Source organism: Magallana gigas, chromosome 6 (assembly GCF_963853765.1).
Source record: "Magallana gigas chromosome 6, xbMagGiga1.1, whole genome shotgun sequence".
Classification (NCBI taxonomy): Eukaryota; Metazoa; Mollusca; class Bivalvia; order Ostreida; family Ostreidae; genus Magallana; species Magallana gigas.
Window position 1 is genome coordinate 32,949,163 of NC_088858.1, and position 25,802 is coordinate 32,974,964.

The following is a 25,802-nucleotide window of genomic DNA, read 5'->3' on the forward strand; positions in this document are numbered from 1 at the left end:
CCAGTTTCGTGGACTGTCGATATTTCAAAAGTTATACATTGAGATGTGATTTCGTGAATTTACTTGTTTGTATATATAGGTTATGAATGAAGAGCGTTTTTTTTATTATTCGTTGGGGATAAAAAAAAAAATCGTGGGTGAGAGGTGGTGCCAACAAAATTCCCGAAAATTGAGCCACTGAAATTCTATATAGTGAATCCGCGGTATATGTATATAGCTGTTGAAATCTGATTCAGTCGGAAGGTATCGGTGAAACCACAATGTCCAGCCTAAGCCTATTTTAGAATTTGTTTAAATCGTTATGTATTATTCTCTGTATCCATTATGCAACCCAATCATCCACTTTTTCTTTTCATTTTTTTTTACTAATACTTTAATTTATGCCCTTGTATCATAATGTTAATGGTGTATAATTAGACCATTGATATTACTATTTAAAATATATCATTCTGTAACTCATTTTCCATTGTACATGTACATGTAAACGTGGTTTGAGTGAACAAATACATTGAACTGCTAGATTTTACAAACAGTCTGGTAAAGCAAAGAGAATTTTTTTATGGAGAACAGGCAATCTCATTGATTTTGATAATGCAAAGGCTATAATTGAATGACTATACAAAGTTCGCCGATTGGCATCAAAATGTAGATCGTAATGAAAATACCATTTCGTCAAGTAAATAATCATCGTCGGAACCCACGGGTTTTCTATCAGTTACACTGCTTTCAATTTGAAAAACAGTGCAACGGATAGAAAACCCGTGGGTTCCGACGATGGTAAATAAGAATAAGAATTGAAACCTGAGTTATTTTTAAAAATAAATTTAAAATTTCGGAAGACCTTTTCCTTCAACACGTGATTCATTTCGGGGTTTAAATATCATAGCTTTATTTTCTTTGATCAATTTTCATTTAATTCAGCTGATCTATTTGCTTATGTTTGCTTCTAATTATAATTTTCTTTTATTCTTTATTGAAACGTATTTATAAAAACTTACTTAAGATACTTAACTTTTATTAATCGGGCATGTTAAAACACGATTTGGTCTCCCAATTAATTACCATTAGGTTCGTTCAAACCTATCCAACACTGTTCAAAGGGCAGTTAACTCAAAACGTACGATTGAACAAGAGTTAATGGTCGTTCTCGAAAGTTCGGCAATCTGATATAGACGGCGTGATCAACTGCATTTCCGGCAAAAAATTCTGGAAAGCGTGCGAATATTAATAATAATACAAATCAGTAAATTAAAGGGAAAAGAAATACTTGTAAAGAGGGAGGGATTAAGACCAAGCAGATAAACCGTCACGAAGGATGGCGAAGTGGGGAGAAGGGGATCCACGCTGGATTGTGGAAGAAAGACCCGATGGAACTAACGTAAACAATTGGCACTGGTAAGAAAAGACCGGCTTATCTTGGTAAGAAAAGACCGGCTTATCTTCGTCAGAACATATGATTTTATGAACACATTTGTATCGAGTTCTTGTCATACAGTAATGAACATTGAATTTTTAAACAGTTCTCCCCTGACGATTTTCTATGTTGGTTTTCGAGTTATGTGGTCAGACTCCTATGCACGTGGTCATGGTAACTGAGATTTGATGATGTTTCATTATTGTGAAGTTTATTATGAAACAACTTTTGTTACATGTGGACTGTACTGAGCGTATGATGCACTCTGTGTAATTGTTTAGATAGATCCACACTGTCGGGACTTGCATTTGTTGCAATAAAAATGTATTGAACGGTTGAGTCACCTTCAACCTTGTAGTTTAATTTCTTTAAATCCATTTGTAACTAAATAACATTATCTTTTTGTCAGTTTATTAAAAAAAAAAAAAATTGAATGAGGTTAGAGGAATTTACCCCCCCCCCCCCCCCCCCCCCCCAGTTTCCCAGTTTCTCTGATGCTTGGCAGGTGAAAGTCATCGGCTCTCCTGGATGGGACACTGGTCCATCTTGTGTGTGTAGATACCCATTGCAGCAAGATGGGGCGATGCAGATAAAAGAGCCTCTTGTAAGGATGTAACAACAACAAATTGAACATCGATGAACATTCAGAGCTATAGCAGGGCTCTAACCCACAGGCACCTGACGTTAATTATTTTTCTCATATCAGATAAAAATATATACCCTACTGGCGTGCGACCAGTTCTCGCCAAGTACCAATTCTCGCCAGTACATTGTGACGTCATTTTATTAACACATAAATTATATACGAAAAATGATGTCACAATGTACTGGCGAGAAATGGTAATTGGCGAGCACTGGTCGCACGCCAGTATATATAGTAATTATTGGTTCAACAATTTTTTCCTTCTTGTAAATTTGTGTTCCCCCCCCCCCAAAAAAAAATAAATAACGAAATAAATCAGTTACATGCTTCAGCTTTAATTTTGAAATATTGACTGGTGTGAAATTTAAGTGCTTTGGTTGGGTAGTTTTGTGGCTTGTTATTTAAATATGAAATTATTTTCATTTTAAAATAATTTAATTCTGATTGTAACACGCTTTCTGATTGGTTGAAAAATTTATTTTATATCGTATAAAGAATGTTGCCTACGTCATAGTAAGACAAACGTCAAAAACATATCAATCCGCCTGACGTTACGTTTGAATTTTGTACAATTTGATGTCATTTTATAGATCAAATGACCGTTTTTATCAACAATTGATAGCAAATAAATTAAATTCTAAGGAATGAATTCAATATTTTTTAGTTTTATACGATATAAAATGGTTTGGAACAGTTTACGCTTTTTTATAAACCGCTTCGCTGTTTATAAAGCGTAAACTGCCCCAAACCATTTTATATCGTATAAAACTAAAAAATATTGAATTCATTCCTTAAATAACAAATTTTGTATTGTGTTACAGGGTTGAAAAAAATGCCACAAATTGGTCAAAAGACAGGCTGAAAGAATTGCTAACTGGTGTCGTAGTTGAAGATGATAAATGTAAGATTTTTTAAAAATTATATCTAGTAATAAAGTTGTTTTATAAAGTAAGGTTTTCATTGAAAAGCATCTGTCCCAGCTTCCTCTTTTTTTTGGTAAATGTTGAAAAAAATTTTGCAATCCTTTGACAGGTTTTTCTGAAATAAAAATATTTACAGTGTAAATACAAATTGTGTTTTTTATATGAAATTGGTTGTACTAAATATGATAAATATGATACAGTTATTGATAATTAAGCAGGATTGACAGTCGGTACTACCATTAAACTTTTGTTATGCTGAAAGGTTATTGTTTTTTTTTATCTTTTAGTTTTTTGTGAACTTAAGGAGGTAACAAGTATTGAAGGCGAGGCATCAGCAAACAACAGAAAAGCCAAATTAATATTTTTCTACGAATTTGTTATTAAAGGAGAATGGTCAGGTGAGGTAAAAAAAAAGAAAGAAAGGAATTCAGTTCACATTTATTAAATTAAAGTGTCTAATGATTTAGAAAGAAAAAAAAACCAAAAGCAAACTAACTGAGATTATATCAAAAAATGTGATTTGTTCTTATTTTTAAACCGGATTAAATTTTCACAGGTAAGTTAAAAGATGGAGACAAGAAAATTAAAGGGAAATTTGAAATACCAAACCTCAGTGAAGAAAATGATGCAGATGAAATTGATGTAAGTAAAATTGGCTGTTATTTTACATATAAGATAGTGTATACAGAGTTATTTTCAACCTGTGTAATTATTGCCCTTCTACACTTAGTTTTGCCCCATTTTGAATTCGCCCAGACACAGTTACGTTATAGAGATAATTTGAGACACTGGAATTTGCCCAGTCTTAAATTCGCCCACTGACATCGAGGAAGGAAGGTGTGAAAATAAACGTGGCGAACATTTCCCTGATTAGAGTAGACCATTGTATTTAATTTGTTCCAGTGATGTGCAGTGTAGTGTATATGTTAATTTGCATTTCTTGGTTTTTTTTCCCTTTAGTTCAATGTTACAGTATCCAAGGACTCTGATGAGGCATATAAACTAAAAGAATTCCTAAGGAAGACTGGATTAGGTGTTATAAGACAGAAGATGTCAGAATATTTAAATGATTTAAAAAATGGTAAGGTCAAGGGAAAAAAAATTACTTCATATTTATCTCCAATTACGATGGATGAATTTTTTTGATATATGATATGCTGTGGTGACTTTGGCACACCAAATTTACAAAAATGAGCTAAACATAGTTTCACAGGCAATAGTTTAGATTTATTGGCTGTTAAATTTTTTTGATAATCTAATGTTTCAGATGTGTAAATTTTAATTAGTATAGAAAACTATCATTTGTGATTGCGAAATACGATTTTGTGATTTGTAATTGGTTTTTTTTTTTTTAATTTTGAAATTTACAAAACCAGTATTTGAACATTTTTCTTTGCAATGGCTTTGTTTTTAATAAGTTAACAATTTGTTTTTGTTTTTATTGTAAATGAAGAATATAGCAAAGGTGTGATCTTGCCAACCAAAGGAGCACAACAGCAACAACAAACCAAAGCTCAAACCAACTCCGCCACAGTAAGTCGGACATAGTGCACAGAACTTGAGAAAAGTTAGAAACTGAGGGGGAACCTGGCCGCTTTTAAATGATGTTATTATTGTTCCTTTGTAAATGATATTGCATCAAAAATTAAAAGAATTGGATATCATTTGTTTCACTTTGTATGCCATTTAATTGGATATCTAATGTTTGGATACTAACACGTGGATCTGTTTTTCTAATGATTAAATAGGTCAACAGTTTACTAAAACCCACAAACATACATGTATCTTTGAAAGTACTGGTATACAAAAAAATGAATATAGGGGCCAAAAGATATATGAAGGGTCAAGGTCATTGGCAGGGATACAAAAGGTTAAATTTAACCAAGGATATGTTCATTGTCATCTAGGAATATTTTCAATATCAACTGTGCTGTGTAGTGGCATTGAGTTCGCATGCAGTTGAACCATTTGATATTCAAAAGCATTGTCAATATTGAAAGCTAGTTCATGTATGTTGTACGTTAACTGCTTTTAAGCTATGAATCTTATTTTGCAGAATAAAGCTAGAGAAGAAATGAACAAACTGGTCATCGATTCCAAAGCATCCAAACCATTAGGTGTGAAAATTCACACCAAGAAAATTGTTGGGAAGGAAGAGTTTAAATGCAGGGCCGAGGATCTATATAGGGCACTGACTGATGTTAAGGTATAAAGCAAAAAAAAAATAAACTAACAAAATAAAGGTTTAAAAATGATATAAAAGCTTGCTTCCTCATGAAGTTGATTTAAAGACATAGATAAATAATCAGTAGCTTCTCGGTGGACATATTTAAATACTTCAATTGTTTTTGTCATAAAAGGAATTTTTGATGCTTGTAAAACTTTGAAACTTTAAATACCTTGTAGAATTTAATGAAAGCTAGTCATTGTTTGATTTGGAAATATGATGACTGACCATTTTACAAAATATATTGTAGCTGGTTCAAGCATTTTCAGCCAGCCCTGCAGAGATGGAAGTAGAAAAAGGAGGTCGTTTCTCCCTTCTCCATGGAAACATAACAGGAGAATTTGTAGAATTGGTAAGATATATCAAGATTATCTGCCCTTTTTACATATATTGATGAAAGGGGCATGGTCAGGATTTAAGTCAAATTTTATTTTTCTATTTCTGTTCTATGCAAAGCTTTTATAGTAATGCATTTCTAATGATTAATCAAAATTTGAGTGTCAGTCTTAGATGCAGAGCTCACAATTGTTTGTTATTTAAAGAAGGCTCATGCCGTGTTTTTGTTCACATTGGTTAATACACCAGTGGAAGTTCATTTTTCAAGCTGACTTTTCTATCTGCCAATTTCTTCTGAATATAAATTAATAGTTCCTAGTGTTTGTCACATTCACTTTAGGTCTAATCCTGGAAATTATTTTTATAACTCAGGATATAAAAAAAACATGACCTGAAAGCTCAAGCTTTGTTTACGTAACAAAGAATTGTGAGCTCTGTAGTTCAATTATAATTTGATGACTGACACTCAAATTTTTGTTGACTATTACAACTGCCTTACTGAAGGATTGTAAACATTTTAAACCAAAAATAAATTTTGATCAAAATCACGACCATGCACCTTTAATATTGATAAATTAGTAAAATGGAAATATAACAGGAGAATTTGTTGAACTGTAACAATTATTTCAATTATCTGCCCCTTTTACATATATTGATAAGTACATGTATTGATGACCAATTTGTAAAAATCTTTGTCAAATCTTAGTTTAGTTTAGTATTGTCACAAAATGTAATCGAACATTTTGATTATAAAAACAGATACCCAATCAGAAACTTGTTCAACGCTGGAGAGTGAAATCCTGGCCGGATGCACATTATTCCACTGTGACTTTTGAATTCGACGAGAAAGACGATTGTACTGTGCTTAATTATACCCAGACTGGTGTTCCAGACTCGGAGTACGAGAAAACGAAAGAGGGCTGGGTAATCAATTACTGGAACCGAATGAAACAAGTGCTTGGATTTGGCTCCAGTATTTTTTGACGAAGGTGGAAGGAATTATTCTTCAGAGTTACAAAGGTTATTTTCAGGTTCAGGTCTTTGATTGTCAACAAGTTAGGGAAGAAGTGGACCAGTGTAGAAGAAAGGGAAAGAAAAGGAATTTTTTGTATCCATCTTACAACAGGTCCAATTTTTACCATCTGTGACACAATTTCATAGTTTTGGCAATGTGTAAATTGTTTTTTTTATTATGTGAAATAATGCAAATATACATTAAACCTTTTTCCTGGTTTCATTTAAACATGTACCAAATATTCAAAGATAACAGAAATAATATAATAAGTTGTGTTAAAATTTTTTAGAAAAATGATGCTTCACTCTTCGGTGCTGTAGAAGGAGAAATTTTCTTGGGGGAATAAAATGCCATGAAGTTTTAACATGGTTCTCGTTAATATGGTTATATTTTGAATATGAAATTATATCCCCACAAAACTATTTGAAATCACAAGTTAAGGAATTTATTTTTAATCCCATTAAAAATTCTGCTTCTACAGCAATGCTCTTAATTGTGTAAAAGTATTTTGATGTTTTTGTCATAAATAGTTGTTGATATACAAAATACACATGCACAGATATAGAAAGGGGGGGGGGCAGGTCTGGGGCCCCCTGCAAAATTCAAATTTCATAAAATTACGTTTGATTTATAGAATTACCAAAAATATGCTTCGGACCCCCCTGGCAAACTCGAATAATCGTGGGACCCACCCGAAAAAAATTTCTGGATCCGCGCAGGATACATGTTCTAGTAAATAAATTCAACATATTTCAACTGTTGGTGTGTTGTATATTAGACATCAAAAGAGTATACAAGTTAAAATTAAATTAATTATCATATCTCAGAACTGTTGACTGGAAATTATACATTACCTTGTATCGAACTATAACATTTTTTAAGTGTATTTTTATTTGATGTGTTTGATTGCATTTAGACTGAATGGCCACTGTGAAAGACTTCTAGCTTCTGTGTCATTTCAACTTCTTTTGTCATTTAAACATACTGTATAAGGATATTGCATTTAATTTGGGAGCTTATTTGCCATTTCCAATTGTGAAAAAAGGGATTTTAAGATGACAAAATTTTCAATATCTCCACCTAAATTTGTTACAGGGTATAAACTTGGCATTGTTTTATTTCATCATTACTGACAACTTTTCTGGTATGCTTCTGTAAAGGTTTATGAATGTTCCTAGTTAGGAAATATATACAACCCCCCCCCCCCCCAAAAAAAAAACACACCTGGAAAATTCAAAGAAAGTGAGCGCACAAGATGGTAAGTTTGCAGGAATCCTCGACACGAATCAATTGGGATTTAAATGTCTATAACATCGAAAGGCTATGTACAGGTTTCAACAAAAATATATTATGTTGAGAGTCTAAGTACATGGCTATTCCGGTTATTAAAAAACTCACAAACTTTCAAAAACTGGCAATGAGAGGTAAACCGATAACTAGTTGGAAATATTAATGCAAACATATTTTAATTAAGTTATATTGTGTACCGTATATCCTAAAAAAGCTAGTAATAAGAAAAGAAAATAGTGTTCATTCAGCAGATCTAGAAATCAATAACAACAAATTAAAATATACCGGCATATTATAATTCAACATCATGTTATAATAACAAACATTTAAAACAAAAAAGTTTAAATTTTTTTTAAAAAGACCACCAGTTGGATTTGAACCCAAAACACTGATTGTTTGTATTCACTAATCCAGGACGAAACCACTGAGCCATGCGAGACTTGTCAATATGCTCTATAAAGTACTGTTTGAAACAACATTGTCATATCAATGGACTTAGTTTTTTATCCTTCAAAAAATAATTTGAAAAAGTACATAATTAGTCATCTCTGGGTCATCTCTCCATCTTTTTTTAAAAAGCGATATTCTAAATGTTGAAATATGTTATCTTTACACGTTTCAAATTTGTGGAGAGAAGACCCAGAGACAACAAAATCATTTAAAAACAGTTGTAAATAAGTAGGATTTTGCACGAATTGCATCGTGTTGCTATATTTAGACCCATATTATGATAAAACCTTTTGCATTTCAAATATTTTTCCACTCATTCCACATCCAACAGAAACCAAATAACGGTTATAATTCGAAAAATATTCAAAATTGATGAAAATTTCACTCTCCTTGTGCGCCCAGATTCCTGCCGAATGTACATCTTAAGCGCCCACTTTCTTTATCACGTAGCAATTTTACCAAAATTCGGCCCTTTAGCAAACAGAATTATTGATCACGCGAATGCCCGCGACCCCCCAAACCAAATCCCCAGGGAAAATATTCTGGACCCCCGTGTTAGAATATATTCATTTACCCGCTTTGTCAAATGGGAGGTTGAACACTATGGAAGAAAAAAGAATCCACATTTGTTGGTCGAGTGTTTGTTATGCATTGCTTAAAATTAAACATATAATACTTAATATTTAATAAGGAGTATCTAATACCCAATGGCCAATATTCTATTAAAACCATTATTTTGATAACCTATGAAAAGATGTAAATAAGTGTCAGCTCATTTTGTATGTACATGTATAATCTGTTGAAGCTCTACATCATCTTTTTATTTGAAATAAAAAAAATGAAAAAAAAAATGTCTTTTTTCTGTGAACTTATCCTTAACTTTGTACAAAAAGTGTGAAGGGCACAATAAGCAGCGCTATATAGACTGATAAAAATCACATTTTCGAATACATTCTGTATAGACATGATATGTGTGAACCTCAGCTATTTTGCAGTTAAAAGTGCCAACTCGAAATTGTCACACTTCGCTTTAGGAGGTTAGTTAACTTTCAGAGAAAAGCATGTGGCAAGCGGAGACATAATTTGAGAAGGAAAATTTCCTGAGATAATTTTGGTTTAGTATCACAGAATATGCCAGGATTTATGATTGATAAGTTCAAATTTTTCGCCGCAAATTGCAAGTTTTTGCATATAGAACACTATACTTAGCTCAATGGTTCAGTCAACTTTTTTTATACCATGAATTGACAGTTCTGCCGCTACTCGGAACGCCAGTTATTAATTTGATGTATCTTTTGAAATATGTACCGACATATGAAAAAAAACCCTGATAAAAGCGTTTCATTATTCATGCGGTTGTTCGTATTTTTGCGAAGAAACCAAACGCTAGTTCTATTTCCAGGTAATTCTAAGGCCTGAAGCGTTTAAATCATATTTGCATCAAGGGATGAATTGTACAAGTTTGTAGATAATTCAACAATATTTCTTGGATAAGTAACCCAAGTTTTTAGATCCCTGTTTTTATTGAACCAAACTTGCTGGGTGATTATATGATTCTGCAAAACTTATAAAATTGCAATTCTTATTCAGAATTGAGGAATCCTGAACAATATAAATATGAAAAAAAAAACCATCCAAGAATGAACCAGATTAAAGGTGCTTACTTGATTCTTACGAACATCGTGTAGCAAAAGCTTTTCGTATGTACGCAATAAATAAAATGGCACATCATTTGTTCCATAATAGCTGTCTTGTCTATATCGCCAGATATCAACTGTCGGATAAACATGTACCTATGTGTGCATTAACAAGACTTGCCGTTGGGTTTCGACGAATGATGTCGTGATCTTGTTTGAAACACCACTTTTTGCAATTCCTACTGAATTATATTTTTTTTATCAAAGTTTTTTTTTGTGAAAATTAAATTAATACTTTTCTGTAATCATTTATTTAAAAAAAATTAAATACAATTAATACATGCATGCAAATAAGAACTTTAAAATACAGTACTCACATTTTTTTAAAATTAAAATTACGTACCACAACTATTGTTTAAAAGAACCGAGCTTCATTGAAAAAACAATTTCCCTGGGTTTTTTTTTTAAAATTAAGATTTATAGAGCATGACGAAAATCAAAGTGATAAAACAAAGCTGATTGTGAAAAAAAACTACAATTTTTCTACTTTTGCATATAAATATGAAAGAGAAATGACATCTTGCGTTAAGCCATGTGATATATCATCGGAACAATGGGGGAGGGGTTGCACCCCCCCCCCCCCCCCCCGACCAGTAAAAGTACCGTATATAAACCTGGAACCAACCCTGGGACCCTTCCGGACCACTCCCCCGCCGGGGAATTCCCTGATCCACGCATGTTAATGTAAAGTTATAAATAATGTTTTATTTGTTATATTTATGGAATGAAAAAAAGTAAAAAAACAAATGATGTGCGACTGGTTTTATTGATCCTCAAATAATACAATAATACAAATGAACTTTTCTGTCACTGAAAGGCCTGCAATAGAAAAAAAATATTTAAATCTTAACTGTTCTTTACAAGCATTTTAAAGTATAATTGACTTTTTGCTTCTTTATTACATATCAGTTATTTCTTTCTTTCGAAAATTAACTTTTTAAAATAAAAAAAAAGTTCTTCATTGACGGTTTGTTATGTAAATGTATATATGTATCTTATAAAAATTTCTACACGTTTTGTTTTTATGGAATTTATTTTACAAACTGTTGAACAAAATTGACTGACATAAGTCTTGGCATTTTACGAAATTTGAATCACTTGATCATACACATAGTAAACATACTATACCATACACGAATTGATCGTCCGTTTAAATCAATTACTGAGATAACTATCTGGATCGGAGAAGCTGGAAATACTGGGCAAGATGATGGCGGGGATCAGCATCAAGATGAACACTGAAAATTGAGGTATGTACATCAGATATTTTAGAGAAAATACACCCTCAAGGAATTCTATATCGCCATTTGCCCAAAATTTTGAACCTCGTAGAAAATTAGCCACAAACATTTTTAACGAAACCTATGACTTGAGAAGTTGTTTATTTGAAGTTGTTGGAACGTGAATATTCTTCATAATCGTAGCTTATCAATTTTTTATTGTTTTTTTTGTAAAATTATTCATACAGTTCATGAGGGTTTATTTTATGGGACTAAAAATGTTATTATTCGAAAACATATTCATATATTTATTTAAAACAGTATTTACACCGGTAAACTAAATTCATGACACACATCTAAAAATGATTCTTTATGTTTTTTGTTTTCGTTGCGACTAGAAAATTACATGAATAAAATGAAATACATGGAGCTAAAATGGCACATTCAAAGCTATTCATACAATTATCACTTTGAAAATGGTTTTCAAAACCAAGCAGTAACGCACTAAATTGGTCAATGTTTGATGAAGTTAGTCTAAGTCTAAGGAAAAGTTTTAAAAATGTTATAAATATGAAAATAAAGTTAAATCATTTTGAATTCTAATACAAGTTTGTTGCATGTAAATTTCGCTGTATAATTTTTAAAAATATATCAAACAGATTATTTTTAAAGATTGAAACTATTAAAAAAAATCCTCTTAATATGGTTTGGATAAACGCCTAGATTATTGCTATTTTACAGTCTCAAAATATTTAACTGTTTAATAAGATAAAAATTCAAAGAAATGATATAATTTTCAGCTATAATTATGCATCTTTTTTTCTTCCAGAATAACAGTTTAATGTTCTGTGGGTTTTTTCTTTTTCTTTTTCTTTTTTTTGGGGGGGTGGGGGGTGGGGGGAGAAGAATCATTATACTTACGAAGAATCAAGATGCCGATCAAGAATCCACCGCTCTGGCCGAGAGCTCCCGAAATACCGTTAACTCCACCGCCTCCGACGCCATATCCGCCTCCGTAACCACCACCTAATCCACCTCCGCCCGAGAGACCTCCCGATATGCCACCCCCGACCCCTGCCCCTCCGACTCCAGTGGTGTAGTACTGGACTCTTCCGGGAATGACCTGAGCGTACACTTGCTGTTGGGGTTGATAATAAGCTTGGTAATTGAAACCGTGGCCGCCACCGTATCCCTTGGCGCAGGCAACGGCCACAAGACCAGCGAGGAGTGCTAGTCTCACTGCAAAACTCTTTGAGGAAGCCATCACTCCACTGGGCAGATAGAAAATATGAAAAAAATCATTAATGTCCATTTTCACTTCTGAGAGAGAGAGAGAGAAAGAGAGAGAGAAAGAGGAGAGAGAGAGAGAGAGAGAAAGAGGAGAGAGAGAGAGAGAGAGAGATTCCTAGTTCACCTTTGCAAGAGGGATAAAGACTGGTCGGTCTCCGGATAACTCTAAATATATACGGGTGAACACTCCCAGTTAATCCTTGACAAATAGGAAAGAGATACCCGTGGATGTATGTCAAAGGTTTGAATATATAATGAGAATGTGTTTTTCCGCATCCTTGTGCTTGCCGTGTATGGCATATAAAAATGATACCTGTCATAAATAAACAATATTTTTCATTACTTTGGTCAGTTTTGTGACATCCGATAAAAGTTGTAAACGTTCGTTTTAATAAATTTCATTATCAAATTAGCATTGTATTTTACAAATTTTTATATTTGATTTAAATAGAACCAAATGAAATAGAAAAGAAAATAAAAGAAAGAAATTGAATAAAACAAAGCAGAATAAACCATAGTTGGGATATCAAAAACCTTGCAATTTCATAAAAGTTGTCTTTGTTTAGAAAGCATTCTATAAATAACGTTAACTTCACGAATCTTCTCGAAATTTACTCCTCGCTTCACATGTGTAACCCTGAATCACTTGCAATATCCATTGTGTAGCATTGGTAATCAAATCAAACGTTCAAAAATAATATTATACCCCGAGGAAGTATTTGCACTTATTTATTTCGTATGCAGACATGATTTTTATTTGGTCATGTCTTATAAGTGAGTTTTTTTTTAATCAGGAGGCTTGATGGTCGTGACAATTTATTGGGGCATATGAAAGAATATAGAAAAGCTTATTTACCATCAATGTATTTTAGACGACCAAATGCTTTCAAATTTTTTGAATTATTTTCATGTAACAAATTAGCTGTTATTAATAACTTATGTAAATTTATCAATATTATTAATAAGAGAGCTAACTCTCCAGGTTGATGTGTACAGTATACACTCTTGCTTTTTGTATAATATTGTATGTATTGTATATTTTCTCTATGTTGTTTCATACAATATGAGAATAAATAAAATGAATGAATGCATACTTTCTATCTTTAGACGAAGAGCTCTGTACAGGAATATAATAAAATTTTAAAAACTGAAGTATTTTGAATTTTTCTTTACTTACTATATTAACTTACTGATAGTTTATGTCCAAAAAGACTATACAGCCTCCTTAAGACTCAACCAATAAATTCCTTGTTGCTTCAAAATATAAATAGATGTAAAACGCTTCAATAAGATAATTTTAACCTTTTGAAGCTCATTCAGATGAAACACCCTTGTTTCTTGATGTAAAACATACAATTTAAAAGGACCTAGACACGATTTGAGCTAAAAAAAAAAATTAATTTTATATTTCCATTTTCAATATCTAGAATGGTCAATATTGGTACCGTGGTTTCATTATTATTCAAGGGCATCAATTTTCGTGGATAAAATGAAAACCACAGTTTCATTTTCGTGGCCAATGACCCTATCAATATAAAATGTTAATAGAAAGTGCACTTCAATGAACATTTAATTTCGTGGATCAACTAAACAACGAAATCCACGAAAATTGGTATTCAACGAATATTGATAAAACCACAGTATATTTTTAATGTTTTGTCAAAATTTGAAGGTCATATATCGAGTTGCAAGCAAGATACAGAGTTTGAAAATTTTGAAAATGTTTTCGGAGCACCAAAATTAGACGACTACGCGTGGTTACAGAATTTCACCTTTCATTAAGGTAGCTCGCGGGTTTACCTGCTTGTGAGAAAACCTACCTTGAAAATTTGTCCACGTGATCCATAGGTTTTATAGTTTTATTTCTAAAATTTATTTAAGATTCGTCTGCGCGGTAATAATGTTATCGTGTTTCAAATACAGCGTCATTGATAAAATCAAGCAACGCAATTTCAATGAAATTTATAGTAAAATGCACATTTTAACCGAGAAACGCATTACAAAACTATGCTCCAAACTTTTAAACGATTCAGACGAAATTAATCATATTCAACACAAAAACAGAGGAGATAATTATGAATCAATTCATAAAAAAATATCAGTATGTGTTCTCGGCCAATTTTTGGCAAAAAAACTTTAAAGATTTAAAAGATTTCTCAAAACCTTATATTTTCATTACGACGTTAGCCTGACGTCATCATTTCCTTACTTCTTAGAACACCAAAATTGAAATGCATTTATTGACAAGACTAGCTGTTTAACACATTTTAGAACATGTAAATACTTATTAGACATTATTGTGAATGTTATCAAATGCAATTAATGTAAGGCTGTAAAGATACAGAAAATTGCTATTTTTGTTTTTATGAAACTCTGAGTCAATCAATGCAAAAATAAAATGCCAGGCAACTACTGACATTATAAGTAAGTAATCGAATAAAACAGTTATCTTAAGCCAAAAGAAATTTAAGAATATAATCGGTAGTACAAATTACGGAAGTTATCATTGTAAAAAAAAAGCGAAGTTATTGCATACATTCTATTTTCAAACATGACATTAAATGGAAGAGTTCTAACGCACACTCATTCTTTATCTTTATAAAACAAAATGTGACAATGTATGTGACATCTTTTAATTTTCAGCACTTGATATTATAAATCTTTGTATAAACAGTCATAAACCGCATATAAGCTTTTTAAAATATTTTCTTTTATACTTCTAAATATCTCATTTGTCATTTTAAAATAAAATTATGAGTTTACTATGACGGTCAACTCTTTACGTCGATTCCTATTGTGACGTCAGCAAACCTGCGAGCTACGTTAATGTAATAAAAGGAGCAAAATAACCTTAAATTGGTCTGTGTAGCTTCATCGTCATGGTAACAGAGGGTATAAATAGAATGACAATTTGTACCACACATAAAACAAACTGCAAACAGATCTGTCAAATTCTGTAATGCAAAAGGTCATCTTTTTCAAACACAGTAAAACATTGCGGATATTTAAAAAAAAAAGCTAACAGAATGTTACTATTTTTATACATTTTCATTTAATTTGAGTGACATCATGGAAGAAATTTTATTTACTGAAATTACTGTGCAACAAGGAAATGATATATTTAATTTTTAAAGCGTTGCTATTAAACTTGGTGGAAAGCAAGCAAAATTCGAACATTTTAAGATACCATAAAATGAATGTTAAAAAGGCAAAAGGATAACTATTTTCATTTAAAGAATTTCTGGATGATTTTACTCTATTTTACATGTTTTCAAGGTTACTGTCTTTTATCTTGCTAATGAGTTTCAACTATAAGAATTTTTAAACGAATTTTTTTCTGCTAGTCTGGTACTAATATTTCAAAGAAAAATCATTTTGTCTCGACAGCAATGTTTTCATTGCTGAAATATATAAGTTTAGACAGTTTTGCACAAATAACTTTAAGAAAGGTTCCTAGAAGTATGAACATTTTAACATTTCCCCCTATTTTTCAACAAGTGTCAATTTTCATGTATATTAAATATATGTATATCTTGAAAGATTGGAAGACAACCTATTTCTAAAGATAATAAATAACATTATGAATAATATATTAATATATATTATGCAGTCATCAGAATATAATGTTTTTAAATGATAATTCACTCGGCCATGCTTTATTTGAATAATCGACATAATTTGAAAAATCGGCAATTGAATGCAATGCAGCACTATTTATGCATTTGTATCAAAATACTTCGTTTATCGTTAATAAACCTACGGATACATAGCGAATACGAGGAGAATGACACTGATTACACAATATAAACAATTTTTCATTAGTTATTCACCTTAATATAGATAACATTATAAGTGACTTATCATAGCGTCAAATTTGTATCAAAACACGCATTTAATGTCCTCTGCTGTACCAAAGAATGTACAACATAGTTAAGTTCTGGAAAAAATACTGTACCATAATAATTGTATTATTCAACATTGCTATTATACACTATATGACTGTGTCGAAAAACATAATGCAAAAAACTGGTTGTATCATGTTAAAGATTTTTTATGCAATCTGGATATGTTTGAATTGTGGGAAAAACAAAAAATAACAGCTGCAGATCTCATTGTTGTTAAACAACGTATTTTTGACCAAGCTACACAGTATATCTTTTCTCAACTAGATATTTCTAGTGAATGCTCTTTTTTCAAATACTTAATTGCAACCCATGATTTACAATTTTATTTAAGGAAACCTATTCCAAACAAATATCAAAAGTGTATTTCCAGATTCAGGTTGTCTTCGCATTAATTGTCAGGTCGATTTTATAATATTGAAAGACACAATATGTTTTTTATGTTCAAATTCTATTGAAGATGAATTTGATTTTATTTTAATATGTCCCATATACGAAGGCTATCGCAAAAAATACATTAAGCCTTATTACTGGAAAAAACCTTCAATGTGTAAACTTTTGCAACTTTTTAATGTTGAAAATGTAAAGGAATTATGTAATCTGGGTAAATTTATTCACTTTAGTTTGAAAATAAGACAAGATTTACTTAATGCAAATTAGATGTTGATATCATATGTCCACTTCTGCCACATTCTCCTGTTAACCTACCTGTACGTGTATATTGTTTATATTTATTGTACTGATAAGCTGTATAGCTTAAAGTTAATAAAGAACTGAACTGAACTGAACAATATCATTTGAAATCGAAGTGACGACGTTTTATTCTACGCGCAACGTATTATAATTATAATAAGTCATTATCTATCTATTCATTTGCCAGTGCCCACGGCTACGTGGAGTAAGGGAACTGTGCCCCATGAGCGGATTGGATGAAGCTGATCAACGTAATAAATGACTCGTCATCCAAATGAATATTCATGAGGTCCTAACATATTCAGCGAGGGCAAATAAAGAGTTAGAATTCCGCGTGTTACCCGTACTATCGACGAAGTATAAACAGTTGTAACACACGGAAGTGGTTTTTAAGTGGAGAAGTATAAATTCCACAGTTATCCTGTTTTGATCACCTCTACGTAATTACTTTTACTTCCGGTCGTCTGAAACACATCTTATTTATATATGTATTTTGTTCACAATGAAAATTTCAAATTAATCCTTATGCAATAATGTGCTTGGTCTGCTGAGGTTAAAACTTGTAAGCAACGTTAATATGAAACTAATTTCAAATTGAAAAAAAAAACCATAATTATATAAGTGTTTTTTTTTTCAATTCGAAATTGAAACAGTAACACCAATACATGTTCTTATATGAAATAACAAACAAATTAAGAAAAGAGCATAAAATGTATGATGGAAGCAATGAAAACCACCAAAATATGCAGAATACATAGCTACTACGGTAATAATGTTTGTTCTTGGTAAAAAAAAAACACCGATAAATAACATTGAAACAGCGAAAATATTATAATGAAATCAGGGATGAGGTAATGGTAATTTGTAATTGTAATTGAGTGTAATTAATTACAAATTTTGATGTTATTGAAAGTAATTGACCTTTTTTTCAATAACATGTTATGGTAATTTAATTAATTACTTGAAAAAAGTCATGTAATTCAAATTACTATTTAATTACTTTCAATTACACATGTACACTGATGTATATATGAATAAGAAAGCTGTCCAGGCACATGCACTATCCATTGTTCTCCACACTTCTGATGGTACAAAAGTATGAAACAATACAAAAACAAAAGCAGGAAGAGTAGTTAAATGCATTTAACTTTTACCAAATATACATGAAGTTTAAAAAAAAAACTTTATTAACTAATTCACTATCTAATACTGAGATTCCTTAATTTATGTCAAATATGAATATCAATGTTTCTAATATTTATCAATTTGTTAAGGACCAAATAGTTTTGATGGTATGCTTAGTCTCTTTTACCTAAAAAAATATCTAATTGTAAAAAATAATGTTTTTAATTATTAGTTGAATTTGATTTAAAAAAAAAATCTGTTGATTTCACAAATAAAATCAATGTTGTGCTTTTTAATTGCCAGTTTGCCTAGAGCTGTTGCTTCAGTAGGGTTTTTAAGTTTTTATTGCCAAATCTTGGCGGGTTCTCTTAATGACCAATTGGTGTGAATTGTGATTTGATAACTTTACAGGCTGCTCTCTACCCCATTTTTCCAATTTATATAAACACAAGTGCTTGAGGACAGGACCGATCCCCCTCCACCCCCAAGTATCTACAGCCCCGGTATCTAATTTACTCACATATTTATAATCTAATGTACATGTAGACAACCATTGCACAAAATTACTTAAAACAAACATTTTGAAAATAAATAATATCTCCTCTATATATAGTACAATTATATATCAAGGGAATATGATTTTTTTTTTCAAAATAAGAAAAATTTAGTGGAGATGTTTACTTTCAATGTCCCAAAAAGACTTGAGGTTGAGGGAGATGGATACTAAACAAACAATACTCATATGGATACTGAACAAACAATACCTATTAAATAAAACTGTAAACATGTGTAGGTGTTGTAGTCGTACCTAAATCATTCATTTCAAGAGAAAATTTGTACAAGTCATATCTGCTTTATTTCAATAAATATTTTTTTTCTCAAATGTAATGTGCTATTTAATTAATTACATTTACAAAGTAATTGTAATTTAATTAATTACATTTGAAAATCCTAGTAATGGGAATGGTAATTTAATTGAAGGTTTTAAGGAAGTAATTATAATTTAAATTAATTACTTTCGAATGTAATTGACCCCATCTCTGAATGAAATATATAGAATATTTAACCAACTCTGTTAGTTATTAAATAGCTAACCGTAGTAAAAAATAAGCTGATGTACTATAAAACTAAACTTCTCAAATATTAAATATAAATAAAGTTCCGATACTTGATTAGATGAAATGTTGCATGATCGTGGCCATTTTGAAAAAAAACAACAAAAAACTCTTACGTTCTTTGGACAAAAAAGCTTTGTAAAAATATAAATTTTAGACCTTTCAGTATTCCTTATTTATTTGCAGTAAGAAAGTTTTCTCAATATATCATATTGGCAATATTGTGACCACCCAGCCTCCCAAAGGTTGTCTTACCACACACGAAGCGGACACTCAACTGAATAATCCAGTTGTCAAATGACAATTGATCGTTTATTGACAGTTTGTCAGAGACGCATATACAACTATATATTGTCATTAAGAACATTGTACTTACCACAAAATGAAGCAAATTATTTACTTACGAAACAAGTCTATTCTCTTCCCTTGCACAGATGTTTCCAAATTCTATAATAATTGCATCGATGGCATGCACTCTAACAGGTGACGTTGGTTGATGATAAACTTTGCTGCTACTTTGACAGTAATCCAACCTCTATAGGTGATCCTTATGCAAAGTTACATCAGATGTACTTGTAGGTCTTGAGGCTTCCACATCATGTCTTATATTATGTGGTTTTATTTTATGCCACTTAGTTCGAATAAGTTTGTTCATCGAAGGTTCCTTTTACGTCTAATAAATTACAATGACCATTAACGTTTAATGAGAAAATATATTTAAGTTCTGTTCACAAAAATCGAGACTAATAATGTACTAATATCTTTATATAAGAATAAATATGTGCAGACTAAATCAGAATTGCATTTTCATTTAAACGATTCCTATTTCTGTTTTTCCTTATTTCCAATTTGTTATGCTATGTGGGTTATTTTTTATTCACTCTTGACGTCATGTTACACACTGAAACAAAAATATGGATATGATTTAAATTTCACTAAATATACACAGGAAAAATAAATATGTTAATAATAATCCATCTCAAAAATGAGAATCGTCACTGGTTAAAATATCTTGAAATAAAAAAAATGCAAAGTAAAGAAAAAAAAGGTAAAATCAGGTTAAAATTCTTGCTTAGTAAAATTGTAGTCTAATTTACTTTAAATTAGAGAACACATACATGTATCTCAATGTATTTTACTACTCTTGTCTTTGTTTAATCTCAGGTTAAAGTTAAAAGACTTGAATTTATCCTGACCAAAAAGTTATTGAAGCACAGATCTGGGTTTTTTTTAGTATTTTTAAAACAATGATCACTAAGGGGCCTAAATAGTATGGATAAAAGGACGCTTCGAACACGTTAAAAATTAAAAAGTAAAATTCATAAGTAAACACACTTTCAGAACCAATTAAACATACTATTAGTTAAATGTCAAACAAGTATGAACTGCATTTATGAAAGCTTCTAGATTATGATAACGTAATGTTTATGTCGTAAATTGCTATTTGTTGTCATCTAAGCAGGTGAATCATCATCCAGAAAAGACCAACAAACTAAATGCGAAATCATAAATAACACAGGTAATGCACTTTGTAACGGGGAATACTGGGTACGCCAACGAACCCTATCACAAATGATTCGACAAGCCCATGAATCTGTAAGCAACCTTCGAATTCTTTTTTCCTATTTGCCGATGAACTCTAGTAAGGATGGGAGATGGAAATATATTTAAGGAGCGAGTATGTTCACCCTTATGAACACGACATTCCCCTGCCCAGGTAAATATCTTTTACTCACAATGATAAGGCCTTTATCATTTCACATGTTTTAAAATATATCATTAAACATTAATTTACTTATTCAGCTGATAATTTTGTTCTTTGATTGAATGAAAATGGAAAAATATGTAATATAATGTAGATTCGATAATTGTTCATTTTGTTGTTTTTATATAAACTGAAAAAAAAATAACTTATCAAAGTGTTATATTTCTCGTGTATGTTCTTAAAACCTATTCATATCAATCTAAAACAGTCAACATATATACTCAATACTTTACTACTATTTGTATTTTAGATAAAAAGGAAATAAAGCACGGCTAAATCCTCACAATGGGCGTCTTCACAACCATCTTCTCTTCTGCACTAGTGCTTGTTGCCCTCACAGCAGTCGCCGAGGCCGGAGGCTACGGGGGCGGGCATCAATACAGCTATGCTCAGTTCCAGCAGCCCCAGATGTACGCCTACTACCAGCCACCCCGCGTCCAGTACTACACCACCGGAGTTGGATACGGTGCCGGTTATGGTGCCGGTGCTGGTGCCGGTTATGGACTGAACGCTGGTCTGGCCAACGCAGGAGGAATCAGTGGAGGCATTGCTGGCTCTATCATCCCCATTGTCATCATCTGTAAGTGGAAGATATTTGTGTCTCTTATCACCAATATATGGAAGATATTTGTGTCTCTTATCGCCAATATATGGAAGATATTTGTGTCTCTTATCGCCAATATATGGAAGATATTTGTGTCTCTTATCGCCAATATATGGAAGATATTTGTGTCTCTTATTGTCAATATATCAACTGAATTCTATCATAGTAATTTGTTTAATTTGTATATTCTTGATTTCTATTTATATTTCTAGTTCTTTTTTTAACTGTGGTGATTGTTATTTCTTTCATACAGTTGTAATTCTGGCCATCCTCGCCCCAGTACTGATTGGAAGTCTCGTCTCTTCTAATGACGTTGTATTCGGAAGCAGTTAAGAACAGGTAAACTCTAAAATGAATCAGTTTGTAACTGCTGCAACAAGATATTTCATCGAATCAAATTCTTAAACTTTTCAATACCATCTATAAAAGTAGTGAAATCTTGAGACGAAATACAGAGTTATATGTCTTGTTTCATTTCATTTACAGATATTGATAGAGCTGGAAAAGGGAAATCTTTTGACTGGCCCGTGTTTCACATTTGTATGTTACATAAAATCTGATTAAAATTCTTATCATAGAGTCTGTGAGTTTGTTGTTGTTGTTGTTGTTGTTTTCTTTAATTTGATTACAGTTTTCTGTATTGAGCTCCCTTTCATTGATGATTTTTTTTGTAAATCCAACAAAGAGCAAATGCAAGCAAAAATAGGCACATATCATTTACACATTTTTCTCATATTTTTAAGAGATAAAATTAAACGTACATGTCAAGTGAGCCTTTGACTTTTAAAAAGGATGCTTCATGTCTGAAAATCTAGTGAATTCAATTAAATATAAAACATTTGATTCATTTTAAGTTTTATTCATGAGAAAATTTTAAAAAATACAGTTTAAAAAAAAAATAATATGCAGGTAATTATCAGTATATGAAATTAGTATATCCAGTACAATACCGTACCCAAATAAATGGAGAAAATTATTATCGGTTGCTACCTTCACTGCATATTCTTAGACTCGGATACTAGTAATTATAGCTAGTGTTGTCATCATGATCATTACTGTATCAAAAGAATTACTAGTATACAAAAGATGTTTTACAATGTTTAATATTTAATGTGCATTCTGTTGTACAAGGTCAAAATCAAGAAAATCAAATGATTTTTCATGTTTCTAAAAAGTTGGAAAAATATTTTTTCACGTATGCTTAGAAACAAAGAATTTTTTCAAAGTAAAATTTGCAGGTATATACAGTTGAAAAAAGGTGTTTGAAATTGACATTTTCAATTATGTATGAAGAGAATAAGTTAAAAATCTCACTTTCTGCTACGTCTGACATAAGAAATGTATTCAGATTGCATTGAACTCATCCTGAATGTTCCCGACTTTTCCTAAGAAAAATATGTCAAATCAAATTTAGATTTCTATATATCATTTAAATCAATTAATAAATAACTCTAAATAGCAAGACATACATGTATGTCTTCCTCACCAAAATGAAAAAAACTGCAGAAAGTGTAGAATCATTTTGCAACACAGATTGGAAATTTGGACTTAATCATTCTTTTACCTTTAAAAGATTTTAATAACATGCACTTTATAGTCAAATATTGTACAATATGAAAATTTGAAATGATTTATTCTATTTTGAACAGCATATTCTTTTATTACCCGTGTTGATATATCACTATGTTCCATATCACCTTTAGGAACAATTTAAATATAAATTCGTTTTTTCAACGCATTATGAATGTTCATATTTAAAATCTTCTTCTTTTTTACATTTTATTTAAATTTTCAAAAAAATCAACCCAAAATTTGAAATCTCTGAGAAAAAGATACTAAAAGGTAGCTGAAATAACACGATCATTTAAAAATCCTGTTATACAGCTGAATATAGTGTTTATGAAAAAAAACCACCTATTAAAAAATCATGGCAAATTATATAAAAGCTTTATTCAAACGAAATATAAAAAAGGCACAAATAGATATGGAATTGCTATAGATCGTATCACGTTCCAGAATAATAATGTTTGTATATCCGGTCACTTTAGATGTATGCATCGTGGACAGCACTCCCAAGGCAGTTTGATGGTATGCATTCTCGAGGTGCATGCTGGACACATGTAGTGGGTCAGTTCCACTATACCATTGACACACTTGTACTCCTTACACGGGGAAGCGTTCTCGTACGTTATCTGATCACCGTCGTCATATTCTCGACCGTTCCAATAGCAGTTATCTGGAAATGAATGAATAAATTTTGTTTATAATAAACACATTATGTATCTTGATTATGAAATTATCATCATAAGTTTTAAGGCAAATGTATTCTTAAATTTTGATTCAATCTCTTTGGAAAAATTTAACCCTTTTTACGAATGTAAATTGAAATCATTGAAGTTTTCTTTCTTTTTACCTGTTGAAATATGATATTTATTTACCATTTATTAAAGGTTACTAAAGAATTTAATTGCCTGTATATGAAATTATGGTAATGGATATCATACTAAACAGTAAATTCAATTCAAATCTAATGATTTTTTCGTAGCATTTTAAACAAAAACCCCATAAAAATATATGTATCAGAAATATCTTTTCACTGCATTAACAAAGCAATGTTATATAAACAATTGTGATTTACAATTTATGCACCAAAACAACAAAATGAATAAATCTTAATTGGAACAGACTATATAGAAATAATTTTAACAAATGACATGATATAGACTCGAGGCTAGGAAGCAGCTCTATGTTTTTAACTTATTTTGTCAAACAAATGTCATTTAGCCCATTGTCTGTTTCTTTAGCTATCTCTATTTCATTGAAATACATATTTAATTTCTATGATTGATTTCATTGTGTCATGAACAAAAAAAACATAAGAAAAGAATGAAAAGTTGTGAAAAATAGAATATACTGTACAGATCTATTAGGTTTATTCTTTTCATATTACTTTTAAATGAGAAACAAAATCTATTAAAATATGTAAAAGATTAAATTATACTTACTTCCAGCATTCACTGTTGCTAAAACAGAGAATAGAATCAGAATTCCAAACAAGCTTTTCAATGTCATAATTTGTCTAACATACAAGTTATTGCATTAACCTTGAACAAGTCACTTATACACAATATTGTCCAATGTTGTCCAATCACCAGTCTCCAACTATATATACTGAAGCCTGGTGGTTACCGATCGATAACTTCAATAAATTTAATTTTAAAGCTCAATCTGTCACTTGCCTGTTGCATGTTATAAAACCTATAATTGATGCCCGAGATGATGGGCCATTTTATGCTCTCAGTTGGGGGGTTATTGGTTGTCCCGGCGATAAATACCTCTCGCCGAGGGGCTGACTTCTGTGACTTCAGACATTTATTGACATAGCATCCATTTCTTGTCTTCTCCGAAAATTCCTATTGCCAATGTTATTCTGATATGTCATTGTTTTTCTTTAGGGAGATATTATGATAAATAAACCTTCCTGTGATTTTTTAAGGGGCAATACATAACAAATAGCCTGTCCTTGTAAAAATAACATTATTTAAAGACATGTATTGGTTACCCACGAGTTGTTTTGAGTGTGTTCATTCTTCTTAGGTTATGAAAATCGTAAATCGATCTATAAATTCATTTTTGTTCTACATTTATTTCAATAAATATGATCCGTAGCTGAGACCATATATAGAGAGAATAAATGCATAAATAGGCTTTATTACTTTGTTTATTAACTTTTTCTCGACATTATTATTACTTGCGATTATTTCAAACTTTTTTTTTTACAATGACACATCTCAAAAGTAATTTACACATGTCAATCAAAAATAAAATGAAGAATTAGTATAATAAATTATAAATAAATATAAAAAGAAATCATAAATAATTCGTATAGATGATTTATGTAAGCTACTGAAAGGAATGCTGCCACAATGATAGATGACGTATTATTTCACATATCATCGATTTCGTATTGTTTTGCGATATTCGTGACCTTTGTTCAAGGCAAGTCTGTCGATTATAAAGATTACAATACGATTGAAAAAGATACTTCATGCTCTTACATTCATTAGTCATTAAAAGGAAATGGTATTATCAT

At 31.1% G+C, this 25,802-nt stretch overlaps 3 protein-coding genes and 1 long non-coding RNA gene across 6 annotated transcripts; 2 read left to right on the top strand and 2 right to left on the bottom strand.

The window, feature by feature from the left end:
- The first annotated feature begins 1,175 nt into the window (after positions 1-1,175).
- LOC105345220 (activator of 90 kDa heat shock protein ATPase homolog 1) lies at positions 1,176-6,670 on the top strand. Its single transcript, XM_011453298.4, has 9 exons — positions 1,176-1,395; positions 2,879-2,958; positions 3,268-3,378; positions 3,537-3,622; positions 3,941-4,061; positions 4,434-4,513; positions 5,037-5,186; positions 5,458-5,559; positions 6,303-6,670. The coding sequence occupies exons 1-9, from the start codon at positions 1,316-1,318 to the stop codon at positions 6,525-6,527; spliced, it is 1,035 nt and encodes a 344-aa protein (XP_011451600.3). The 5' UTR covers positions 1,176-1,315; the 3' UTR covers positions 6,528-6,670.
- Positions 6,671-10,742: 4,072 nt separating this feature from the next.
- LOC105345219 (shematrin-like protein 2) lies at positions 10,743-12,786 on the bottom strand. 3 transcript variants are annotated; one of them, XM_011453297.3, is made up of 4 exons: positions 12,630-12,786; positions 12,137-12,486; positions 11,129-11,233; positions 10,743-10,814 (listed from the first exon to the last, which is right to left on the bottom strand). In XM_011453297.3, exons 2-3 carry the CDS (start codon positions 12,477-12,479, stop codon positions 11,151-11,153), a joined length of 426 nt encoding a protein of 141 aa, XP_011451599.3. In that variant the 5' UTR covers positions 12,480-12,486; positions 12,630-12,786; the 3' UTR covers positions 10,743-10,814; positions 11,129-11,150. The 3 variants fall into 3 exon arrangements, with proteins under 3 accessions (XP_011451599.3, XP_011451598.3, XP_065943915.1); XM_011453296.3 differs by having other exon boundaries at positions 11,124-11,233; XM_066087843.1 differs by having other exon boundaries at positions 11,119-11,233.
- An 8,130-nt stretch (positions 12,787-20,916) lies between these two features.
- Positions 20,917-22,289, top strand: LOC105345218 (alanine and glycine-rich protein). The gene is made up of 4 exons (XM_011453295.4): positions 20,917-21,057; positions 21,356-21,685; positions 21,963-22,048; positions 22,196-22,289. Exons 2-3 carry the CDS (start codon positions 21,391-21,393, stop codon positions 22,040-22,042), a joined length of 375 nt encoding a protein of 124 aa, XP_011451597.1. The 5' UTR covers positions 20,917-21,057; positions 21,356-21,390; the 3' UTR covers positions 22,043-22,048; positions 22,196-22,289.
- A 1,344-nt stretch (positions 22,290-23,633) lies between these two features.
- On the bottom strand, positions 23,634-25,551 carry LOC136276277 (uncharacterized). The gene is made up of 2 exons (XR_010714750.1): positions 24,715-25,551; positions 23,634-23,945 (listed from the first exon to the last, which is right to left on the bottom strand). It is a non-coding gene; the product is annotated as an uncharacterized lncRNA (long non-coding RNA).
- Between the last annotated feature and the right edge of the window lie 251 nt (positions 25,552-25,802).